The sequence below is a fragment of the Drosophila busckii genome, chromosome 2R (assembly GCF_011750605.1).
Source record: "Drosophila busckii strain San Diego stock center, stock number 13000-0081.31 chromosome 2R, ASM1175060v1, whole genome shotgun sequence".
Classification (NCBI taxonomy): Eukaryota; Metazoa; Arthropoda; class Insecta; order Diptera; family Drosophilidae; genus Drosophila; species Drosophila busckii.
This window is the reverse complement of record NC_046605.1, coordinates 542,082-565,972: the sequence shown is the minus strand read 5'-3', so window position 1 is coordinate 565,972 and position 23,891 is coordinate 542,082. Positions and strand designations below refer to the sequence as shown.

Sequence of the window (23,891 nt, the reverse complement as noted above, 5' to 3'; positions counted from 1 at the left end):
TCATAACACATTAGCTTAGTGTAGCACACACATACACAAAAAACATCTATATATTTACTTGTCAACAGACTTTTACATTATAGACTCGAAATATACATTACCTAAATATGCAATCTGAGTTTAGTATACGCACCGCCTGCAGGCTCGATGTGGAGCTTATCGAGCATCTTTTTGCAACGAACGGCGCCCAGCACTTTGGCATCAAGCGTGAGCCACCACTAACGCAACTGTTCCAGGAGTACCAGACTCATCGCATGGTCGTGCACAAGGAGCAAGAGCCCAAAAGGCTCTATGCCTATTGCGAGTTCTGTGTATACCCCAACATACCAGTGCTATCAAATGATTCCTGGCTGAGTTGGCTGCATTGCCGCTTCTGGTAAGTTACGCCTACCCGCAAAGCCGATGAGGCCAATTAGTTCTAACTTCCACTCAGCATCGAGTTGCCTCTTACGCTGATGAACACCATATTCTTCAACTTTTGCATTTACCAAACGGATCATCCTGACATCTTGCGACAAGTTATGCTGGAGACCTTCTATCGGGAATTCAAAGTTAAGTACATGCTCATTGTTAGACCTCCAAAGTACGATGCCAAGGACTACGAGCTAATCGAACAGACTGGCAAGGTGTACTATCCGCAAGCCTACAATATATTCAGCAACAGGCATTTGCCAACCATCATTGTGGTGCAGCGCGATGCATTCGTGCCATCGATTCTATTTCGGAAGGCGCTGTAAGTTGGGCTTGGACTCTTTAGATTTACAGCTCTCAGCTTTTAGCCTTTGCTAGGCCCGAGGACAACGACGATGTGATTGATATAATAGACAATGAGGAGCCTGAGATGCGTGTGCAGCACGGCGACTACTTCATTGCGGAGCTTTTGCTGGGCGTGGCGGGTAATATAGACAAAGAGAAGATTGTTGTAACCGAGGTGAGTCGCTTGCCACTTTATGCGAGCCTAATTAATTGTGTGCTGCTTGCTTAGGAAACATCATCCACCACGGGCGGCACTACGGGCATGATGTGGCTATCGGAGGACGTCAACATAGAGCTGCTGGTTAAGAATTATGATCTCGAGCTGATGGGTAACTTGGTATCTTGTACGCCTGGCGCCGATCATGCGACAGTGCGAATTCATGTCATGTGCGTGAGAATTATTGTTGATTCATTGCATACGTAATCGAATGTCTGTGTTTAGGTGCACCAAGGAGCAGCGTCACTTTTATAGACTGCACAGCGATGCGATATGCATAGTGCGTCTGAGCTGCAAGTCATTGGGAGCGTTGACCAAGCGCGAGCGGCTCTACTCCCAATTCAAATATATAACGGATGGTAAGTGCAAGTCATGTGCAGCCTTAAAGAATGACTAACGTCTGCATTGCTATTGACAGAGATGAATAACACAAGTCATTACCTGGATCAGGTGTCCAAGACCATGGAAGTCAAGTTCGATGTGCCACACAGAGGCACCCTTGGGGGAAGTGGCGGTGGCAGTGCAAGGAGCAGCAGACGCAGGCACACCATCAACAATGCTGGCAAGGCTTTCCTACTCAAGAACTTTATACTGAGTCCGAGTTTGAGACTGGAGTATGTTTACTTCTATTTGTGTGCCATGTTCAGCGCCTATCCCGAGCACGACTACTGCGTGGTGCCCATGCCGGCGGGTACCAAGTACTCGAGCAGTGTGCTGGCATTGCTGAAGTTCTTCAACGTGAGTTCCCACTTTCAACAGAGCTGTGGCCACAAGTAACTCCCGAGTTTCCCAACAGCGTGTTCCGCGACGTCCAAGTTGTGCCTTAACCGAAGAAGTCTTCGTGGCACATCGCAGCTCGCTTTATACGGAGCTTAATTTGTACCCGCTGGAAATGGATGATGTGCACTATGTTAAGGAGTTTCTCCATATGGCTGAGGAGCCAAAGGAGGAAGAGGAAGAGGCACCGTCGAATGTAAAGGACAAGCAGATTTATAGAATTGTAAATGAAATTATAGCTGATGTGATGAACAATCAACGTTCCGAGTTTAGTTTCTGGATTATAAGATGCGGCAAAAGCGCTGGAGAGCGCGAGAAAACCACAACTGTGGGCTTCATAGTGCTGCGGTAAGATGCTAAATGACAAATATCTTGCAAATTAATTTTCATCCTATCCTCCACTTGACAGTCCCTTCACCAATTATGCCACAGTCTATAAACAGTTTATGCTGCCCTTTGACGAAAACTATCTCACCTTTGAGCGTGGCGAAATCGTTCTGCTCTGTCTGCATCCGTATTTCCAAATGTGGTCCGATGAGCTGCTGCGCACAGCAGCCATACGCGCCGGATATCGGGAGCTCTACTATATGCAGCTATCTGCGGGCTTGACGCTGCCCAACGATCTTGTCGGCAAAATGATGCCCGTGGAGCCGCGACGCTACAAGCGCAACTGGTTTGTTGATATGAACAGCGAGAGCTTCTTCCGACGTGCCTCCACTGGGGTGAATCTGCCGAGAATCAACTGTGTGAAGGATTACTTTTATCTATATTGTCACAACCTGTGCCCCAGCAAGTATATTGGGAACCCAACATCGCTGGTAATCCTTGGCTGCTCGAACATCTGCAAAGCTTTCTTACGTCTCATGCTCTTCGGCTGGAACACACCTGAGTAATCATGCATTTAATAATGCATCTATACTGCTGCATTACTATATCCAAAGTCTCTGCTTTGCAGCTTCAAGAACACTAGCGTAAACAATTGCCTGCCCTCGGTATCCATTACTGTGATTGTAGAGCCTGGTCGCATGGAAGCCGAGTACGATCAAGATTTCCACTGTGCCTACTGCTCCGATGTGCGCACTTGCTTCGTCAGAAGTGCCACCTGTGCACCCTTTGTCTATGACACTACACGTCGCATGGATTTGCGCAATTGGATACATTTTGTGCCCGGCCGGCTTAAGCACATCGACTGGTAAATATTTGCAATTGAATTGTACATCTAACGTATACGCCCTGTTCTGTGCAGTGCTAAGAAGATAGTTGTGCTGAAGAGCAACTGCAAAATTCACTACGAGAAGCTGCTGTTGTTTTGCGAGACGAGCTATGGACTGCCAGAGAGCTGCATTGAGAGCAAGCCCGCACGCTTCAAGCTGCCCTACAACTACGTGGAACTCAACAATCGCCTGGACAGAACTATGCTGTACCAGAAGCTACACAAGCTGAACCAAAGCGACTTGTCCGAGAAGCGGGTGCTTATCTATGGCGACAAGCTGGCCGTCTACGAGTGCATAGATTTTCTTCTAAAGCATGGTCTTCAGGGCTCGCAGATCATTTATATTCAACCACATAGGGTGGCCAAGCCGGAAACGTTAAATAATCCAACGGAGGATTCAAATCTCGATCGCATATTGCTCAACATGCTCAAAGATTTGGGCATTTCAACTCATGTGTCTATGAATTTTGTGGACTTCACCGTGCATCAGACAGCGAATTTTATAGATTTAGTACACTTTAAAAAATTTAACAGCGCGCAACTGCAAGCCTATCGGTGCGACCTATTTATCAATTTTGGTGAGAGGTTGCTCAACTATGCAGAGGAGCGGGGTAAATTAACCGTTGGGTGATTTGCCTACACACATTATTTGTTTCATTTGCCTGCAGTCTTTGAATCCAGTGGCATTTTATTGGACAAGGGCAAAATATTGGTCAACGACAGTTATTGTACAAACGATCCAAACATTTATGCGGCGGGCAAACATGTCAACATGTTCGACAATTGCAGCTATCAGTATATCTACACCAGCGAATATGAGACTGCTGAAAAGGTAAGCTCTTATACAGGCCTTACAGATTAGCAGAGTATCATATTTAATAAGAATTCACAGCTTATTTACATACTACACCTCAGCACAGAGCAGATAAAGTTTGAGCAAAAGTACAAGCGGCCATGCCTTTACCAGGCCATGCTCCCTATGGGTTATATGATAACAAAAATAACCACACCCAAGCGTTACTTAATGAATAGGCTGCCCAATGAGTACTCGCGCTCAATGACGACCTACCATGAGGGAGATTTTTGCCGTATACGTTTGAGTAGTACGCTTAATGTGCAGGAGATTGTCTGCGTGACACGCAAGGTAAGATTAAGCAAGAGCAGCCCGCGGAGGTATGGAATAGGTAGCATCAGGATGAGGCAAATTATGTTCTCGACCAAGGGCTATCCACTGTTCAAAGCGCATCCAAATCCGATTACATTTAGCCGAGTTATGGCAGTTTTCTCTGCAGGCTTCAACTTCACTTGGGCAGCTAAAAGTATGCAACACTTTGGAAGCTACTGTGCAAGAGCCACTCCTGCAGAGAAATTAGCCATAACTCGAGCGTATCCTGCCGCATTTTCTAAATTTTTGGATAGCGACACTCACAGGACGAAACTCCATCGATTTGCATCCAAACATTATGGGCTCATCATAGTATCCATCAACTTATAATTTCAGCCTTGGAGAGCGAACAAAGCGCTCAAAAATACAAATTACGTATTTTCTCCGTAACCACAAGGACCTTCCGATTGTGCTTTTGTAGGATGATAGTCCTTGTCAAAAGAAATCGTTTCACACTAATTTCGTTCTGATCCTCACAAGGATTCGGAAGTTATGGCCTATTTTCTGTATACAGAAAAAGCTGTTTTTCTCAGCTCCTGTAAGGACTTTCGTCCTTTGAAAAGTATATTCTGAAAGCTTCTAATTAGCTCTACTTGTATGCCAAAGGACATCAAAATCGTCCTTGTAGTTTCCGAGAAATATGGTAATTTATGTTATTTAACATAATTTTTCGAGCCTACCCCTTGTAATTTTTTGGCCCAAATTTTGTTGTGCAATTTTTAAAATGCTTGAGTGCAGATCGATAGATTCGATGCTCAGGAGTACGAAAATTAATGTCCTTTTGGCATTTGAAGGATAACGAAGGAGTAGTAGCTAAAACAAATCTTAAATCTGCCCAAATAAAAGTGGCAAACTTCGTTATACAGCTCCTTGATGTTGAATAATCAAATTTATTATTCTTTTATCCTAGCTGGATAGACAACTCTATTTTCTGGAGTTCTTTTGCGGCAAACATGACAGCCTATTGAATAACTTAAGCAGTCGTTGGAACATGGGCAGAATTAAGTGCTTCGTGCACTTTTTCCAGTTACCCTGGACGGAGTATATAATGCATGATCGTTTCCATGAATTGCAGACTAAAAATCACGCTTCGCTAGTGTCTCTTTTGATAGAGACGCAAAATTTAAGTGGACGCATATCAGACTTGGACGCTCGGGTCAATAAAGCCTGCCGGGAGGCGTTGCATGCAAATCTTTTGAAGTTTCTGCGTACACATCGCAAGGAGTTTGTCAATGAGTTCGCTCTGCCCGAGGACTTTAGCTAAAAATTACAATATAAATAATTTTATATTTTGCATATAAGCTCAACATTTTGTTTTTGTTAGTATCTTGTACTTAGAACTAAAAGAACAGAAAGCTATTAACGTAGCGACCTTCACTGCAATCATTCGTCTCGTTTTACTTCGTTTCGCTTGTGGTTGTTTAAAGGATTGGTTAGTGATTGTTTTATTTTGTCAAGGTGTCCTGCATGTCTGCTAGTCTGCTAGAGAGGCACGCAGCTGCCACGTCGTTGTGGCAGCGCAGACTGATAGCGTATGGGTGAGCTGAGGCCACTGGGGAAGACAATGATGGTTGGATGATTGAGCTGGCCTCATATGCCCTGCAAGTAACGCCGCAACTCCTCCTCTGTGTCGAAGATCATCACGGGAAACGGCGAGCCAGGTACAAATTCGCCAGCCCACTTGACTTCCACGCGATAATCGCCTGGCTCCGTTGGATCGTACTGTAAGCAAGAATTGGAGTTGAGTTCCGATTGTTGTCCACAACTTCCGCAGGCTCGGTCACTTACCTTGCAGAGTATTGTCCTGTCCTTTTGGGACTCGCGCTGCATTTCCACACGGAAGGCACCTTTGGGGCCACGAACGCGCACTGTCAGCTGTCCAGCACCAGCTCCACGCGTATCGCATATAAAGCGCGACTGGAATGTGGCCAATACGCCGTGCTCAATGCCGGGTCCATAAACGCGCACCTAGAATGCAAAAAGTGGCCAAGTCAATAATCAAATGGGAGCTGGCTGTGCTGCTGTTGCTCACCTTGCTGGCGTCGGGTGCACCGGCAACTTTAAGCGCAAATGGCGAGCCCGGCACATTCACACCGCCGTATTTGATGGTGAGCAGATGCCGTCCCGGCTCTTGGGGCTTGATATTTAATGTGAAGGTGGCGTCGCCATGATCGTAGAGCTCACAGTAGGCGACCTTACGTGGACCCGCACAATGGGCCGTTAGCTCGCCTGGTCCGGCGCGACGCGTATCTATCCAGGACTTGATGTCCTTGCCGACAATGCCGTGACGTAGCCCCTCGCCAGAGGCAATCACCTTGGAAGCATCCATTGAGGAGCCAACAGCCACAGTAAGTGGACAGCCCTTGACCAGGCGACCGTTCCATTTGACGGATAGCGTCAATGTTCCCGCCATGGACTTCTGCGGCGTGTAGGAGGCCAGCCAGATATTCTCGCTAGGACGTGGCTGAGCCAGACTCACCGGGAGGGCGGTCTGATCGTGTGTGACGAGTATGACTTCTGGGCGACCTGCTGGCGCATTGGAGGCGTCTATGGTAAAGTGAGCCGCCTCACCGGCCTGGGCAGCGGCCAAGCCGCGACCCATAAGCACAACTTTATCGGCGGCCTGCTGGCCCGTAACAAAAGCGCTGCGTGGACATTGGGTTACGGTCAGGCCGCTCCAGGTGAGGTCCAGATCATGCTCGCCAGCAGCCAGTTGCTCGCCCGTGATGTTCAGGCACATCTTGCCGTCGGTTAGCTTGTCCACGGGAATCTCCTCAATGCCATCGATGCTGCAGACCAGCTTGCCGGGTCCAGCGTTCTCCACATCGAAAACAATGCGCGCCGGCAGTATGAGCCGCCCATCGTGATCCACCAGAGTTCCCCAACCGCCAACCGGTTGCACCTTGGTGGACTCCACGCAGGCAATGCGCCACGGCGAGCCCGGCAAGCTGCCGCGATTGGGACAACTGGCGCGTATCTCGTAGTGTCCCACCGTGAGTATAACGTACGAGATGCGCCACTCGTTGTTGCCCAGCGCCTTAATCTTGGGCTCGATGCGCTCGCCAAACTCGTCCACACGCTCGATCTGCACATTGGGCGCAATCGGGCAGTAGACCACGAACGAAGCCTCCTTATTGCGGTGACAAACCTCCAAGCCATGACCAGCGGCTCGCGCATCATTCCTCGAGCCACTCGAGGACGCGCTGAAAGTCAACGGCGAGCTGGGAATGGTCTCTCCGCCATACATTAGGGTCAGCTTGTAGCTGCCCGGCTGCGAGGGCACAAAGTCCACGTTGTAGATGCCCGTCGACTGCTCGCGAATGAGCACGGGAAGGCTCTGGTTGCTGGGCGAGATTGCGAAGGCCTCCAGCTCCGCAGTTCCCGCCGCGTCCGTGCGCACGGTGAAGCTGTTGGCGGCATGCAGCGCCAGCGGCTCCTTGGTGACGCCTTGCACGCTCACTTTGCTGGCGTCGAAGGCCTCGCAGGTGAACGGACTGCCCGGCAACGGCTTGGACTGATGCAGCACCTCTGCGGAGAGCAAATATTAAAGATTACACGCATCATGAATTGAACTTTCAGAGTATCTCACCTATGACACACTGTCCCGGCTTGCTGATGCTGAACTCCGCCTGCAGCTGACCGTTCTTGGTCTGGTAGCAGCGCACAGGCAGCGCCTGTCCACCTGGACCGCTGACGACGACATCGAACTCGCGCGCCGGACGCTTCACCGTGTCTATAGCAAAGCTGGTGGTCTTGCCCACGCGCGCCTGGTACAAGCCCAAGCCGCTGACGCTGATTTCCTTGCTGGCGCTGGCAGTCATCACGTTGATCTCGAGGGGCTTCAATGAAATGGGCACGTCATTGAAGAGTATGCAAATCTTGTGCGGCGCCAGACGCGTGGGCTGGTAGACGATCTCGTAGACGCCAGACTTATTGGGGCCGCGTATGGTGTGCGGCACCTCGTTGACGCCACAGCGCACCAGAGCAGCCAAGTCGCCTTGGCCGGCTTCATTCAGCGAGACGCTAATGCTGGCCGGTCTGTGGCAGAAGGCTTCGCCCACCTCGGTGATCTTCACCAGCTGCGGATCGAAGACGCAGAGCGTGCGGCTGCCAATGTGCTGTCTGGTCTCGCGATCTATGAAGCGCAGCGTGTAGTTGCCCACCAGATGGGTGCGGAACTCCGCAGTCTGGCGATTGATGGTGTACGGCACTGGCTTCTGGTCCGGCGCCAGGATCTCCACGATTTGATCGTCGGCGGGAAAGTCAATGGCCGCCAGACTGCCCAGCTGCAGATGCTGTGTGTGCTGCTGAATGTCCACGCGGAAGGGACTTCCATCCACGGCCACCTCGTTGAACGTTATGTTCACATAATGCGGATCCGTGCTCTGCGGCACGAAGGTCACGTCGTAGAGGCCACGTGCGCAGGCCACCACCTCGGCCTTGACTGTGCTGCTGTCGGTCGAGACGACTAGCTCCAAGGTGCCCTCTCCAGCGCCTGCCGCATCCACGCTAAAGGTCACAGGCAGCCCCAGGCTTGCCGGTCCATATTGCTGCTCCAAGCCGCTGATGCTGACGCGACTGACATCGAACACATTGCAGCTGAAGGGCGAGCCGTTGATGTGCTGATCGTTGGCCAGCACGCTGATGAGATGACGTCCCACTGTGCTGGGGCGAAAACTGGCGCTGTAGCTGCCACCGCCATCCTGATGCTGGCTTAGCTGACAGTGCTCGTTATCGCCGGCGGGCGAGGTGACAAAGATCTGCGGCTCCACGCCCTCAAAGCCTTCCAGCTCGAAGGTGTTGTCCAGCTTGACGGCTGCCTGCTTCAGGCACTCGCCTAAGGCCTGCGCGCGTGGAGCGCCGCCGCCGCCCAAGCCATTGCTGCTGGCAGGCGCCGCAGCAATGTGACAGCTGAAAGGCGAACCCGGCACCGGATGCCCGTTGAAGCGCACGGAGAGCGAATGGGCGGCCGCCTCGGTGGGCTTGAAGTTCACTTTGAAGCGCGCATTGCCCTCGGACTGCACAAAGTTGGGCACATTCTTGCCGTTGACGGCGACAATAATCTCCAGATTGCCAGCACCCGCCTGGGAGGCATTGATGCCGAAGCTGACGCTCTTGTTGACCACACCAGGACGAATGTCTGTGACAATGACCTTCTCCGCGGAGTAAGCCTTGAGCAGGAAGGGACTGCCTTCGACATGACCGCCGCCGCCGGGCAAGCGCACTTCCACCGAGTGGTCGCCCACTTCCATGGGCTCGAACTTGACATTATAGCCCAACTGATTGGCCAGCGCATCGATCTTCACAGGCACGCTGCGGCGTGCCGGGCCCAGCACCTCCACGTTGGGCTTTGCGTCCGACTCCACGGCGAACTCGAAGAGTCTGCCCACGCTCACCTTGTCCATCGTCTCGGCGGACTGTATGCGTGCAGCTGCCGCAACGCGGCAAGTGAAGGGCGATCCGGGCACATCCTGGCTGTTGAAGCGCAGCTCCACGGTGTGGCTCTCGGCCTCGCGCGGAGTGAAGCTTATGGCGTAGGTGTGTTGGCCCTGCGCCTGAGCTGAGGTTGGCACGCGTCCGCCGTTTACTGTCACCTCCAGATTTCCCGGCCCGGCTTGCGATGTTTCCACGAGGAACGTCACCGGTTTGCCCACAGTGCCGCTGCTTACGTTCTTCACCTTGATGGCGCTCACATCGTAGACCTGAGCATAACCAGAGATGAATAAAATTAAAGAAATGTTGTTAAACAATGTGATTAATTAGCTTGAACCGCAATTCATAGAAAACAGCAGACAAGCTAACGGTTAAAGCTTCTGGGTTGGATTTGGCTTGGCTTGGCTGGAGCTTACCTTGGCGGCATAGGGGCTGCCGGCAGTGGGCAGGCCATTAACCGTTACATTGACGCGATGCTCGCCGACAACGCGCGGCACAAACTCCGCCTTGAAGACGCCCTCGGCAGACTGATGAACCTGCGCTGGAACCGATTGGCCCGCTGGACCTGTTGCGTCCCCATATATTTTTTTTTCGTTTTTGTTTTTTTTTTGATATTGATTATTTAGTTTGATATTAGGTTTCATTTATTGTTTTTGTTTATCGATTGTTTTGACGCGCACGGAAACGAATTTTTCATTGTTATAGTTTTTGTTGTTGAAATTCAAGCATAAATTTATTAGAATTCAAAACGGGTTCGTGTTCGTGTGTTGGTAGTTATGTAGGTTAGTTCGCGTTTATTTGTTGAAAAGAATTTAGAAAAATGTTGGCTTGATTAGTAACGGCAAATAATTTATTGGGAGCAGGATGGAAAATGTTGCAGTTAGTGGAATTATTGAAATTTGATATCGAAACTTGCAGTGCGATTAATTTTATTTGATTTTATTATTAGAAAAACGTGCCAGAGACTTGGTTAGTATTATTCATTAATTTAGTTGGTGTGTGAGAGAGACAACATGAGCTGTTGTTGTTGTTGTTATGTACAGACGAGTAGAGTGGGGGTCCTGCATTAAATACTATATGTTTTGTATATATAGAAACACACGCATTCCAGAATCCTATAACATGTTTGTAAACCACTTTATTTATTGCTTTTAAAGCCTGTCAGTTGTATAATAAGTATGCTGGGAGCGCGGCGAGCGCTGCGTTTTAGACATTAATCAAAAATTTCAAATGAAACAAATTAGTAAACAATTGCCAGGGTGACGACGACCACATGTCTACCCTCTCTAAATGGCAGAGGACATTAGTATATAAGAGTTGGTATTATTTTGTATATCGGTATTGCTGCTGTGTGGTTGCTGCTGCTGCTGCTGCTGTTGTTGTTGTTGTTGGTGATAAGAGTACTTCGGGGTTATTTAGAGGGACTGTTAGCTAGTATATACATATACATACATATATATAAATTGTAGGGTATAGTGTAAAAAAGTTAAGGTATAGATAAGTTGCGTAATTTTAGAATCTAGTACAATAGATTTCGCCGTCCTGAAATATAATACAGATATAAAACGTGAGCTTAATATAGATTTTTACAGTTACAGGGCGCGTTACAAACAAAACAAAATTACACACACATGAGTTATCGATACTATCGATAGCATACACAAATTGTATCCCCACTACTGCTACCTTTATACATATAAATAATGCAACAACTACAATGAATAATCTGAACCTTTGACACACACACACACATTCTCTCTCTTTCTAAATGTATCTCAAGTGATGGACAGAACAAGTACATGGCATCCATAGCTGGGTACATAGCTGAAGCGTTAAGAAGTGAAACCAAGTGGGTATGGGAGTGGGCGTGAGAGTTGAGCCACTACAACAATTTCCGTTCATACAAATTGTTGCGTATTTTAAGAGTGTGAAAATGTGTGCGTGTAAACAATGCAACGGATATAGCATGAAGAAGTAGAGAGAGAGAGAGAGAGAGAGAGTACTAAAGCTTGTAAGTAAAAACATTCACTAAATCAAACTCAAATTTTACGGCTCTAATCACATGCAAGACCTAAAGTTAGTTTCAATTCAAGAGTGTTTACTGTGCTCATACATGGCTGTGTATGTCTGTGTGTGTGTGTGTGTGTTTGTGTGCGTTTCCCATACATTTCTCACATTAAAACAAACGAGTAATTAAATTACAATTACAAATAACTTTTGAACCCAAAAAGTTGAAATTCCAAATGCAAATGCAAATGCAAGCCACACATACAATGAAGGGCAAATGTAGGACGCAAAAGGGAGCATAGTGGGTTGGTGGGTGGTGGTAATGGGCGTACAATATTCAGTGGGGATTGTGATTGTGCAGCGTCCCTCAAGGGGCTTTTGGGCCGCCAGACATACCTTCAACGTTGACCTCAATGTCTTCCAAACGGCCGCCATTGTGATTGATAATAAAAGAATTGGTCTGATGCACTGGCCCAGGACCGCCGAGCGATACTTGCGGACCAGCCACGCCACCGCTGACACTGACCGTAATAGGACAGCCAGGCACGGGCATTTTATTGAAGGATACGTTGATCGTATGCTCACACGATTCCGTGGGCACAAACGAAACGCTGAATCTGGAAGCGCAAGGGGGAAGCGATTTTAATTGGAATCAATTCTGAGTGGGGATTACTGGGGATTGATAACTCACCTTGCACTGCCCTGTGGATGCACCTGTGTGGGAATGTTCTGACCCTTCGCCGATATTGTTATCTCGAGATTGCCCTCGCCGGCATCGCCCGCATCCACTGTGAACTGCACTGGACGTCCCATAGTGCCACGCGAGACGCTGCCCACAACCACCTTGCTGGCATCGTAGGACTTGGCCAGGAAAGGGGTGCCCTGCACGGCAAAGCCATTGTACTCCACATTGATGGAGTGCCCGCCAACGCTGCTGGGCGTGAACTCGGCCGTAAAGCCGGCGTGAATGTCGCCAGTAACGCGCACCGGCAGCTCGCCAAGTGGGCCACGCACGCTGACTGCGAGCTCAGCGGCGCCACCGCCGCTTACGGTGATGTGGAACGAGGAGGGCTGATTGACGGGAATGAGCTCCAGATTGGACAGATTGAGCAGGACGCGCGATGTGTCGGCCACCGCGCAGACGAAGGGACAGCCGCGCACCGTCTCGCCATTGAACTTAATGTCAATTAGATGGGACTTGGCCTGCTCGGGAGTGAAGGAGACCAGGCAGCGACCGCCGCCAACGACCTGGACGTGATTGGGCACTTCGCCCTCGTTTATCGATATCTCCAGTTGGCCTTCGCCAGCGGCGCTGGCGTCGACGCGAAACTGGCACGGCTGGCCGACTACGCCGCCGTTCACTTCGGTCACTTGGATGAGGCTGGCGTCGTAGACCTTTGCTATCAAAGGACCGCCAGCTATCTTCGTGCCATTGATGGACGCGTCAATGATGTGCGTGCCCACCTCGGTGGGTACGAACTCAATGCGCGCAGCACCATTTGCCGCCTCGTGGGTGACTCTGGCATTCAGCTTCGACTTGCTGGGCGTCAAAACCGTTGCCACGCACTCGCCCTTGCTCAGGGTTTGTCCAGGAGGCGGCAGTATCTCAAAAACCGCCGGCGTATTGGCGGGCACAAGGCGCGTGGACTCGCCCAGTGCAGTTAATCCCGGTGAGGACATGATCTCAGCGTGCCACGGTGAACCTGCAATCGATCAAGAGAAGAGACAAATCAGATATAGCAGACAAATCGTAAGCTCAACAATGCGCAACACGAAACGCGAGATTTGTTGGCCAATCTCGACAAGGTTTTCTTATTATAATTGTCGCAATTGCAATCACAATCTCTAGCTCAATCTCCAACTCAATCTCAATCTGTGCCGCCTCGTTGCCATTGTCATTGGGGGGCTACAAGTGCGTAGCTGAAGCAAACGAGGGCTGCCACAAGAGTTGCTCAAGCAAGCAAGAAATATTACAAATATTGAGGACTCTGCGCCGCTTTAGACTTTATTTGTTTGTAGCGCTGCCATTAACATCTCATTAGCTGTAGTTGTTGGACGATGCTTAGGCAATTGGCCTGCATCGATTATAAAACATTAATTGCCTCGACTTGGGTGCGGCAGCTGGCGCAAGAGGAAGTTGCTGCCAGCGCCGAGTGAGGGGCAGGCAATTGGCAATTATCGTTCGTTAAGTGTTTGCTGGTTTATTGATTTGGTCTGCAGATTAAAAACTAAACTGCATTTTTTACTATTTTCTTTATAATTTATTTTATTTTGCTTGCCGCCGCTGGTGTGAGCAAATTTACTTTTGCTTGCAACTTTCCACACATTTCTCTTTTTCTGTTTTTTGTTGCACTTTTCCTTTTCAGCCGTAGCCGTTGCCGTTACTACTTTTTATGGCTTTCCATGAAAATTGCTGCAACAGTCTGGGGCGGTTCAATGGAAAATCAAACTGCGCTCAAAACTCGATCTGAGTTGGCACTTTTTTATTTTATTTCATTTCATTGCTTTATTGTCTTGCCAAGCGGCTAACGTAACCCCAGCCAAAGGCAAAGGCAAACCCAAGCGATTTGTCTGGGAAACTTGCCACAAACTGCAGCGACAGCGTCAATTCGATGTCGACATCGATACTACCTAAGCATATTTTGGGGTCATACATGAGTCAACTGCAAAGCAAGTACAGTTAGAGAGTAGTGCGGTCGGTTGGTCACCTAATAAAGCTTTCCACACATACGAATAGAGCCATAAATTAAGCGCAGTGTGCCATTGTCACTTCCTCGCGGGAACGCAAGAGCCGAGTGCTGGGAATAACGGTTTACATTATCTTCAATCTGTTTCTTGCTGTTAGTTTTTCCACTTGCAGCTGGTTATATTCATATGCTAAACTATGCGTACTCCTAACCGAGAGTTGGCCGAGTGAGTAGGGTCAGTAGGCTGGGCCTAGTCGCAGACGCAATACACTACCCGCTAAGAGGCTTCCAAGAATGGAGTTCTGCACCAAAAAATCATTAAATTTGTATGATTTCTTACTCTGATTGCAACAACCTACTTTACATTTAGAATTGCAATTGTTTCAATTGCTTATTTCAATGTAAAAGTCAAATAAAGAGCATCTCAGTTTCAGATTCGCACTTGTTGTATCCATGGCCGGTTTTGTTGCTTTTCCGGCAGCTTGGCCGCGGAGCAAGTGCAGCTAAGAGTAGAATGCTGTTATTCAATATGCATATGCCAACAATCTCTTTGAGCGTATGTGTGTGTGTGTGTAATCGGTTACGTGACTTGCTACGCTTAACCGTTAGCTGACCAGCAGCTGTCGCCAGTTAAGCTCAGAATGTCTGTCGGTCAGCGCGTTAAACCGTTAAACCAAATACTAGTTAACTATTTATTTTTTCTTTTTGGCAAAGATTGCAAAAATTACGTTTTGTGGCGTCTGTTGGAGGCTGCGCGCGTTGGTAGCGAGTTCGAGTGCTGGTGGTTGTTGGAGCAGTGCAAGCTGTGGAGCTGGTGGAGGCTGGAAACGCGCAATTGTTGCAGACCAATTCTTTTGTTTATCAATTCACAATTATTGCTGGCCGTTCGGCACGTACATGAACTTGAACGACTTTCTAAAAATAATATATTTTTTAGCTTGTTTAACGCGCTGCGATTATGTCAGCGATCTTGTTATTTATGCAATTCACTTTTTTTTGCTTTATTTATTAATATTTTATGATTTTGTTTTAGCTGCTGCAGAGCGAATTTCAACAAGAAAAATAAACACAGATTTGTTAAATAATTTCGTGCGCATTGGATTTGTTTATTATGCATTGCGTTGCATAAAATTCTTCTTCTTTTTTTTAAAGCGAGTCACGTTATAATCACGATTTTTTACACGCCGCGTTTTTTTATTTTTATTGCAAATGCCTTCGTTTAAACAAAACCAGTTCCCCTCTCCACTACAAGCAAACAAACACAAACATATATACATACATATAACATGTGTAAAATAATATTTAAAAAATTTCACTTTGCATGCGGCACATAAAAATCTCGAAAAAAAAATGCAAATGCCGGGCAGGCAGGTGGAGAGTGAAATTGGGCTTGTATGCCAATATGTTTTGGGCCAGCGGAAACAAAACGAAAGAAAGAGAGACAGACAGACTGAGAGAGAGAGAGAGAGAGCGAGGCGAGGTGTGGCTCCGTTATGCGTTTATGTAGTCAACGAAAATGAAATGTCCGCTTAAATATTTGTTGTGTCAAGTCAGGTTAAGTGGGAAAGTAAGAGCTGCAGCCACGTTGAAGAATTGCAATCGTTGTTGTTGTTGCTGTTGTAGTTGTCCCTACCTGTGGCGCAGCTACATGGATACGACACCCTATCCCAACGGGTTTCAAGCTGCAGAAAGCGGCAAATACGTGCAACTTCTTGCTGCATCGAAGCCAACAAAGACGGCGGGCAACAGCCACGCCTACTACACACACACACACAAATCTATTCCGCATACAAAGCTTGCAAGCTGCAGAGTAAAAATGCAGTTGACTTCCCACTTTTGATTATCTGCCTTTTAACTTGGGCAAGCTTGTGGCAACAACAAAATGGCTGCCCGCATGCACACACAAATTGAAAATTGCAAGAGCAAAACACATTTTTTCTCAGTTTGATTAAAAAATAAATGTACAAAAAATACAAAAACAGTCACCGCAGAGCAGCTGTCTAGGGGTCCCATTGAAAATATTTCAGCTTAAAGGTTCATTAAACTGGTTTTCTCACACACACACACACACACACACGAAAAGGGGAACACTGGTGTTGTTTGTGGTTTATATATTAGCATATTTCTTTGGCATAGAAATCTCACACAAAAAGACCTTTTGATTTTTGTCTCACATTCCACGGAATTTATCGTGTTTTCTTATGTTATGTTAGAATTTCGCGTTGCCTCTTGGCGTTATCAGTGTTTTCGCTTGTTTAACGACAAAGAATTCAGTTATTTTCTTTCTAGCTTTTGCTTTATCGTTTTGCACAATCACTGTAATTTCTTATTTTCTTCCACTATTCACACTCTTTAGCCGCCGCCGACGTGTCAGTTTAGTTCAAAGCGCGAGTTAAGACTGAAGAGTGCCAACGCGACTCTGAGCAGCGAAGCCACAGCCGCAGCTAAAACTCGTTCAGCAGGTAGTGGTTCGCTCACTGAGCGCACCTGAGCGTAAAAGAGCAACGAGAGCAACGAGAGCGAGCGCGAGAGTCATGTACTCACACGATCTGAATGCCAGGCAGGTGTGCGTGTGTTTGTGTGAATGACAAGTGCGAGCGTGTGAGCCGCTGCACTGTGGGCCCAAAGCACTCAAACTGTAGCGATTTACACTCAAGCAATGAAACGCCTTTGAGCGTGTTCTCGTTGTTAGATCATAAAACTATTTTGAAATATGTAGAGCTTGAAATTGGCTTCTTCTAACTAACTGTGACTATTTTGGCAAGACTGGAGATCAAACTGTGCATGGATGGCGTAAAAGGGCACAACGCCCACTAGTCAAGCTCACCTGGAACGGTCTCTCCGTTGAAGGTAATTTGTACGGTGTGTGTTCCATGTTCGTGCGGCGTAAAGCTGGCTATGAAGCGCTGCCCACCCAAAGAGCGCACCGACGAGGTGACGCGTCCGCCATTGACGAGTATCTCTAGATTGCCGGAGCCCGCCTTCGAGCCGTCGATTTCGAACTCCACAGGGCGTCCGATGGAGCCATTGGGTATGTCCTGAACACGTATAGCTCTCGCGCCAGTGGCATTGTTGTCTATAGGGCGAAATCTAGAGAGTGAGCTGTAGCCAGGACTGTGGCCGTTGCTCTCCGTCACCACATGCTCACTGGACTCCTTGACGGTCTTGGTGTAGCCACCCGAGCGATCCGTATACGTATTATTCGAATGCGACTTGACGGTGATGGCACTGGGTCTACAAAGGAAGAGCATGAGTTGGAATTTATACTGATAGCGATGTCTACGCTTACTTATAACGCTCCGCGTCGCCCGTAGAGTCGCGCCGATAGTCCTGTTGTTGTTGTTGCTGCTGCTGCTGCTGCTTGAGCAGCGCATACTTGTTGTATTGCGTATTCCGTTGGGTCTCATTGTCCAGATCGGGGCGTGCATAGTTGAGCTCCGTATTGAGCTGCGTCTCGGTCATGTTGGCCAGCGACTCGAGCGAGTTGTGCGAGAGCATATGCTTGGTCTTGTTGATCACATCCCAGCTGTCGCGTCGCGCTGACGCGGGCTTCATGGAAGATACACGCACATTGGAGCTGTGATCGATGCGTGGCTCCTCCGGCGAGGCGCCACCCAATCTGCGCAGACGCTCAGTGGTGCCGTAGAGCGAAGGACTGGAGCGTACATTGGAGTCCGTTACATAGTTCGAGGTGGATTTGTAGGTTGAGCTCTTCTCCACAGTGCGCGTGGACTCGTAACCGTTCTGCGAATATAAAAGGATAAGTATTCGATTCGTTTGTGCGCGGGCAGCTCACCTTGGCTAAGCTGCTGGTCACTGGACTGCCCATGCGATGCGTCGCCGTCGTAATGTAGGCACTGTTGGGGGAGTAACGCTGCACAGGCGAGGCGGAGGCGTGTCGCGGACTGCTGTTCACATTACGCGAGGAGCTCTCGTACTGCGAGGTCTTGATGGTCAAAGGGCTGTGCGTATGCATCTCGCTGGAGCGCGTCTAGAAGAAGCAAAGCAAGAGCGCAGGTTAGTATAGAGTTGAGGCCAGACTTGGACACATAGACAGTTAGCAATTGGACACAACTATAATTTTAGTTACATTGAGTGGGGGACTAGGGTGGGAGCTAAACGAGCGCTCCTCACGCGGCGGCGTCAGCTTGGGCTTGGTCACAGCGCGGCGCTGGCTATAGAGTTCGTTTTCCTTGTCGTAGTAGTAATCGTTCTTGGTGGAGCTGCTATTGGAGGTCTTCGAGTCGCGACGGGCACTCTCCGTATAGAGCTCGTGGGAGTTCAAGTATTTCACATTGGGCAACGGCGGTGGTGTGGGCGTGGCCTGCTGCTCCTGTCAAATGGCAATTTTGAGTGTTTGTGTGTGTGTGTGTGTGCGTGTGTGAGGGGAAGGATGAGTAGGTTAGTCAGTGTAGTTAGCCAAACATGCAATTTTGTGGGCAATCTGGAGTTAGCTGAGCAATGGTATCAGTGGCCTTCCTTCCGAGCACTTACCTCGCTCTCGCGCTTATAGTAGCGCGAGCTGGAAGTGTGATAATCCGTGGTGTCCAGCTTGGGCGAATACTGCGGCGAGTAGCTGCTGGTGCGCTCCAAATCCCGGCGAGAGAGCGACGCATTGCGATAGTCGTTGTGTCTCGTATTCGAGCTGGACACATAGTGCATCGAGGGACTCTCCGAGCGATGCTTGCTCTCATGCAGCGGACTACTGCGCGTCTTGCCCGAACGGCCCTTGGTGCCCACGCGCATGCTGCAGGAGATTAGAGCAAGGAAATTAGTAAATTACTCGACCCGGTAATGAACAGACTTACATAAAGGGCGATCCTTTGACATCGTAACCATTGAAGTATATGTAGACACGGTATTTGCCATTTTGGCGTGGCATAAAGCTGACCCGGTACTTGTTCTCCACAATCTTCTCCAGCGAGCAGACGAGCGAGTGCTTGTCATGCACAATGTCCACATGCAGCTCGCCGCTGACGCCAACGCCGCGTGCATCCACCTCAAAGGTGTGCGCCCGCAGCGGCATGGCGCCGTCGAGGCCATGAACGGATACGCCAGATGCATCGAATACGGCACAAGTGAAGGGGCCACCTTGTATGTGCCTACCCTGATAGGTGATTGCTATCTCCCAGATGCCAGCCTCGTCCGGCTTGAATATGGCACTGTGTCCCTCGTCGATTTTCTTCAGCGGACAGTTGTGCGAGATGCCGGTGGGCGACACCGCAGTCACTAGAATATCCTCTGTCTTGGGAGCGCCAGTAGCATTTACCAGCACCTCGACCAGGCTACCTAAAGCACATGGTGCCATACCAGGAGGCGCCACCTGCAATAGGCGCGGCAGCACGCGGAAGAAGTGTCCTCCCAGGCTGTCGTCGCCAATTTCCACGACAATCTCATGCATCCCATAGCGCTCCGGCACAAAGACACCCTCGCCATGTGCATTCAGTCGCACCGACTGCGCCGGCTGGCCGGAAGGCGGCACCACATGGCAGCGCACCGAGCTCAAACTGATGTCCCGTGATAGCACGTCCACCCGGAAATGCGTCTGCGTGTGAAATGCACATTAAGCATTAAAACCAACTCGCATTGACATATTCTCAGTCTCAGTCAGAGTGTGTCTGTGTCTGTGTCAGTGTCAGTTAACTCACCGGTTCGCCCACACGGCCGGAAGTGCTCTCGAGATAAACATTAACCAGGTCGGAGAGCGGTGGCCGCGGCGGCACCCACTGCAAGTGTGCTGCATACGCCATAATGCCCAGATGCTCAACTTCCGGAGTGGCCATGTCCTTGGGCGTTAGTATGGGCTGCACGCCCAATTTGGCGCCCGCATCCACCGCCTTGCGTATGTTGTTCTCATAGTGAAAGGGATCCGTGCTCAGCTTTTCCGGAGCCGGTGCAGAGCCGCCCAAATTCTTGATTATCTCACAAAATACGCGCCCATCATTCCAATCGGTCTGCAAAGTACATTTCATGAGATTATTTTCGTATGCTGTGAGATTGGCGCTTACCGTAAAGTTCTTCACAGGCGCCTTGACCTGCGTATTGACCCAACGCATGGTTGCATTGTAGCCTGGGCCTCCCGGCTTCATGAAGTACGACAAGTAGGTCATGCCGGAGAGCTCATCCAGCCAAGGAGAGGCAAGATACTCGGGCTCCAAGACCTTTGGCACGCCGAATTCGCGTTGCGCCAGATTCATGGCATTGGTGCAGTTACGCACACTCTGACTAGGATCGAGGCTACGCCAGTGCGGAAACAGGCCTGGCTGGCAGTAGTCGAGCAGCGCGGCGAGATTAACACCGCTATTCCAGTCCGTGGTCAGGTTGGTGATCTTGCAGTCCGGCAAGGCGGCCTGGAGCCAAGCAAGCATAAGCTTGCGAGGCGGAAACTTGCTGCGTCCGATCTGATAGCGCACAATGAGTGACCAGATAAGGCCCAGTATGAGCTTAACATTGCCGTTGACAATGTCCACATTGCCAATGTTCACCAGCTTGATGTGATCCGCTTCAATGGACTTGAGCGCCGTCGTGGCATTCTCCAGGTAATGATGCTGATTGGCGGGCCGACGGTTCCAACTGGGCTTCAGCGGGCGCGTCTGCAAGTTCTCCACCAGAGCGCAGAGGCAGGTGCCATCACAAAAGTCCGTTGCCCAATCGTGCACCTTAAAACAGAAAGCAGTAAGATATAGTATGTAAATATTTACGTATGTACATTGTGGCAATTAATTAGCATTGTCTGTGGGCTTGCACTGCGTTGGCTTGGGTTGGTCCAACTATACATGTTGCCACTAATGGCCAATCGCCAGCAAAAACAATGACAATTATAGCAACAAGCACCGCTAGTTGTGGCCCACATTGTAGCACGAAGGTAAGCTTGTCTTGGAATTTCCAACAAGCTCACACGACTCGAGAGCTAGAGCTGCAGTATAGTCAACACTTGAGCAAAGTGGGGTAAAGGGAGCGTGCTTGCCAAGTGCTTTCTCCGTTGGCGTCTTGGCAATTTTTAGCATTTGACATAAAGCTTTTTATCTTGAGCTGTCAGCAGCCGTCTTTCTCCGTTTCAACACTTCTTTTGTATGCTCCGGCATGCACCCACCCGTACTTCGTATTCCGCCACATGCAGTTGGGATGCTATAAAAACATTTCGCACATAGTTGCCAGCGTCCCCGTCTATCATTGTTTTTGTTTATGCCGCTGTCATGTGTGCATAACTTTGAAATTTGCAAACATGTTGAGCTTTTTACGATAAGTACGAGACGCTACAAGTCGCCAGAGTGGATAATATAAACGTGCTGCTATCAAAATATCCAATTGTATGTTTGCACTTATGACGTCTCCCTTTGTCGCTGGCTGTACTCTTCAATTTACTATTTACGTTTACGTTCACTATTTGCATATTGTTAGGCAACACTTTGTTTCCTCTTTACAAATGGTTAAATTGGCTATTTTTGAAATACGTCCAATTTTCCTTATAAGTGTTACAACCTGCTGCCATATTTATTCTTTATGGTTTGAAAGCGTCGCTTTTTTTGCCATTCACACTATTCGTATCGACAATGCAACACATCGATATCAATATATATTGATGATCGTTGGAAAGCGTCGGTTTTTTGACATTCACACTATTCTTATCGACAGTGCAAGACATCGATATCGATATATTGATAAAACGATCGGACACCAAAATACCATAACTATTTCTGCTCCTTGATAAATAATCACTCGCAAAGTTGAATTTTCAGTGTTGCAAGGTGCCCAGAAATGTTATTGTTAACGTAATGTAAAGAATGCAGAGCAACGTTAATGTCCTACTGTGGATATGTAATTTGGTAAATGTCTGCAGGCAGCTTGCCTAAATCCATTAATATACATGATATGTCGGAAAGCTTCACCATAGTATGTCTATAAATTCAACCTTCCCCATTGGGAACATCAAAAAAGTTGATTGCAATTTCATTAGCCATAACGCGACGCATAGCTAGAATATAAAATGCACACTTGACAGTCTTAATTTGGCATTCTGACCTAAATATATACACAGAGCTGAACTGCTTTTGTTATTTTTGTGCTTTAGCTACCCAATTAACGTTGTTTACCACCTGACGCATACGAGCTGTGCCAGTAGGGTAAACAGCTCCCAGCGCCCTTTGCCCCGCACATGAACCTATTTAATTTTTTTTACTGGCTGTCAAAAAAAAATTTATGCAGAAAACTGGTAGATCTGTCATCTCGGAGGTTTTGTTTTGTAACTGGTAATGAAGCTGATGCGCTGGCTTTGTATTTTAAGTTTTGAATTTGTTTTTGGCGGCCTTGGCATTCAAGCGCCCAAATATAGTCAGTTCAAAAAGCTGTGAGAAAATCAAATAAGGTGAAGCAAGTTTTGGCTTTCAAAAACAAAAAACAAAAAAAAAACGTATAAAACAGAAAAAAATACAGACAAATGACAAATGAAATGCATGGCACTTGAGTTTTTTAATGTATTTATGTGTAATTGTAATAATTGAGCGTTTGCCTTCGGCTGTTATGTGTAATTTGTTATTGAGTTGCATGGGCGTTGCGCATACGCCGCGTGGGCGTTTTACTTTGAGACTATGATTTGATTTCAGACACGACAGCTTGGCCAGCTGTCCAAGCGTGTCAATGGCTGGTCAGTTCTCAAATTCCCAGGCCCTGCTTGATGCTTGAAGCGATTCAGCTCATCATCAGCATCAGTTTGCTATTGACTGCCTTGCCCATTGATTAACGCTTGATTGATCAGCAGCTCAGCAGCTATTACATAAGAATTTTCCGACTCACCTGCATGCCCGTTTCGCGCAAATGCTCGTTGACCCAGTTGCGAAAGGTGTTCGCCTGGATCTCCACCCATAGATCCTCGTTGCCTCTGATGTTCATGCCCTTGGCGGCGGTGCCTTCGGGACTTCTGGCCACGAGGCCAGCATGCGTAATCTTTTGAGTCTCCGTGCTGCCATCGGAGTTGTGCTTAAGCAGGCCCGCATGGGTCACCTTGGCGCCCTTGATATCTTTGACGTCCATTTTGTGTGTGTGGCGCCTACACTGCACTTCACTTTCGTTTTTCTTTCTGCACTATCACAGGCTTAGAATTGTTTCATTTTCAGTTGTTGCATTAAATAACTAATAAAAAAAAAACAAAACACGAAACAGATTTGCGTTAATTATGAAACGCGCACGAACCAACGAACGAACGCACGCGATCGATCGATTGCTCAATGCGAACTGAGTTAGAGTCCGAGTCTGAGCCAAAGCCACTTGCTCTCTGGGCCAAAACAAACAAACAACAAGCCACCAATGACGTCATGCGCCGAGCTTAAAGCTCGTCTTAACAACAAGAAAAAAATAAAATAAATCACAAAAAATATATGTAAAAAATGTGGGCATGCGAAAAACTGGTTTCCAAGCAAAAACGAAGCAAAATACAAAAGGAAAATTAAACAAAAAAATAACAGACAGAGTCAGAGAGTCAGAAAACAACCAAAATAATTCACTTAGCTTGGAATTTCGCCGCAAAAACTTAAAAAAAAAAAAATAAAATAATGATAAAATAAAAAGCAAACAGTATAACAATGTGTGTGGTTGTGGCTCACATCAGCGCGAGGCGTAGGAAAGTCACAACGACTGCTT

At 48.2% G+C, this 23,891-nt stretch overlaps 2 protein-coding genes across 6 annotated transcripts; one reads left to right on the top strand and one right to left on the bottom strand.

The window, feature by feature from the left end:
• Positions 1-86: 86 nt before the first annotated feature.
• LOC108596126 (cilia- and flagella-associated protein 61) lies at positions 87-5,512 on the top strand. 2 transcript variants are annotated; one of them, XM_017981589.2, is made up of 13 exons: positions 87-376; positions 434-733; positions 790-931; positions 986-1,143; positions 1,199-1,332; positions 1,392-1,711; positions 1,770-2,098; positions 2,160-2,639; positions 2,706-2,942; positions 2,997-3,574; positions 3,632-3,795; positions 3,856-4,107; positions 5,039-5,512. In XM_017981589.2, the coding sequence occupies exons 1-13, from the start codon at positions 108-110 to the stop codon at positions 5,390-5,392; spliced, it is 3,717 nt and encodes a 1,238-aa protein (XP_017837078.1). In that variant the 5' UTR covers positions 87-107; the 3' UTR covers positions 5,393-5,512. The 2 variants fall into 2 exon arrangements, with proteins under 2 accessions (XP_017837078.1, XP_017837079.1); XM_017981590.2 differs by lacking the exon at positions 87-376 and having other exon boundaries at positions 598-733; positions 780-931.
• Positions 5,513-5,607: 95 nt separating this feature from the next.
• LOC108596122 (filamin-C) lies at positions 5,608-23,395 on the bottom strand. 4 transcript variants are annotated; one of them, XM_017981582.2, is made up of 16 exons: positions 23,049-23,390; positions 20,264-20,914; positions 19,904-20,209; positions 19,064-19,800; positions 18,750-19,002; positions 18,346-18,588; positions 18,052-18,246; positions 17,545-17,999; positions 17,083-17,489; positions 12,260-13,271; positions 11,965-12,185; positions 9,978-10,126; positions 7,718-9,830; positions 6,161-7,656; positions 5,917-6,096; positions 5,608-5,850 (listed from the first exon to the last, which is right to left on the bottom strand). In XM_017981582.2, exons 1-16 carry the CDS (start codon positions 23,283-23,285, stop codon positions 5,719-5,721), a joined length of 8,787 nt encoding a protein of 2,928 aa, XP_017837071.1. In that variant the 5' UTR covers positions 23,286-23,390; the 3' UTR covers positions 5,608-5,718. The 4 variants fall into 4 exon arrangements, with proteins under 4 accessions (XP_017837071.1, XP_017837072.1, XP_017837073.1 ...); XM_017981583.2 differs by lacking the exon at positions 18,346-18,588 and having other exon boundaries at positions 23,049-23,389; XM_017981585.2 differs by lacking the exons at positions 5,608-5,850; positions 5,917-6,096; positions 6,161-7,656; positions 7,718-9,830; positions 9,978-10,126 and adding an exon at positions 10,667-11,103 and having other exon boundaries at positions 23,049-23,395.
• Between the last annotated feature and the right edge of the window lie 496 nt (positions 23,396-23,891).

Excerpts from the sequence above, each read along its gene's own strand:
- LOC108596126 (XM_017981589.2), top strand. The coding sequence starts at position 108 with ATGCAATCTGAGTTTAGTATACGCACCGCCTGCAGGCTCGATGTGGAG. Across the intron at positions 377-433 it reads TGGCTGCATTGCCGCTTCTG|CATCGAGTTGCCTCTTACGC; the intron begins GTAAGTTACGCC and ends ACTTCCACTCAG. Across the intron at positions 3,796-3,855 it reads AATATGAGACTGCTGAAAAG|CTTATTTACATACTACACCT; the intron begins GTAAGCTCTTAT and ends AAGAATTCACAG.
- LOC108596122 (XM_017981582.2), bottom strand. The coding sequence starts at position 23,285 with ATGGACGTCAAAGATATCAAGGGCGCCAAGGTGACCCATGCGGGCCTG. Across the intron at positions 12,186-12,259 it reads CATCCACAGGGCAGTGCAAG|ATTCAGCGTTTCGTTTGTGC; the intron begins GTGAGTTATCAA and ends TTGCGCTTCCAG. Across the intron at positions 9,831-9,977 it reads GCAGCCCCTATGCCGCCAAG|GTCTACGATGTGAGCGCCAT; the intron begins GTAAGCTCCAGC and ends GGTTATGCTCAG.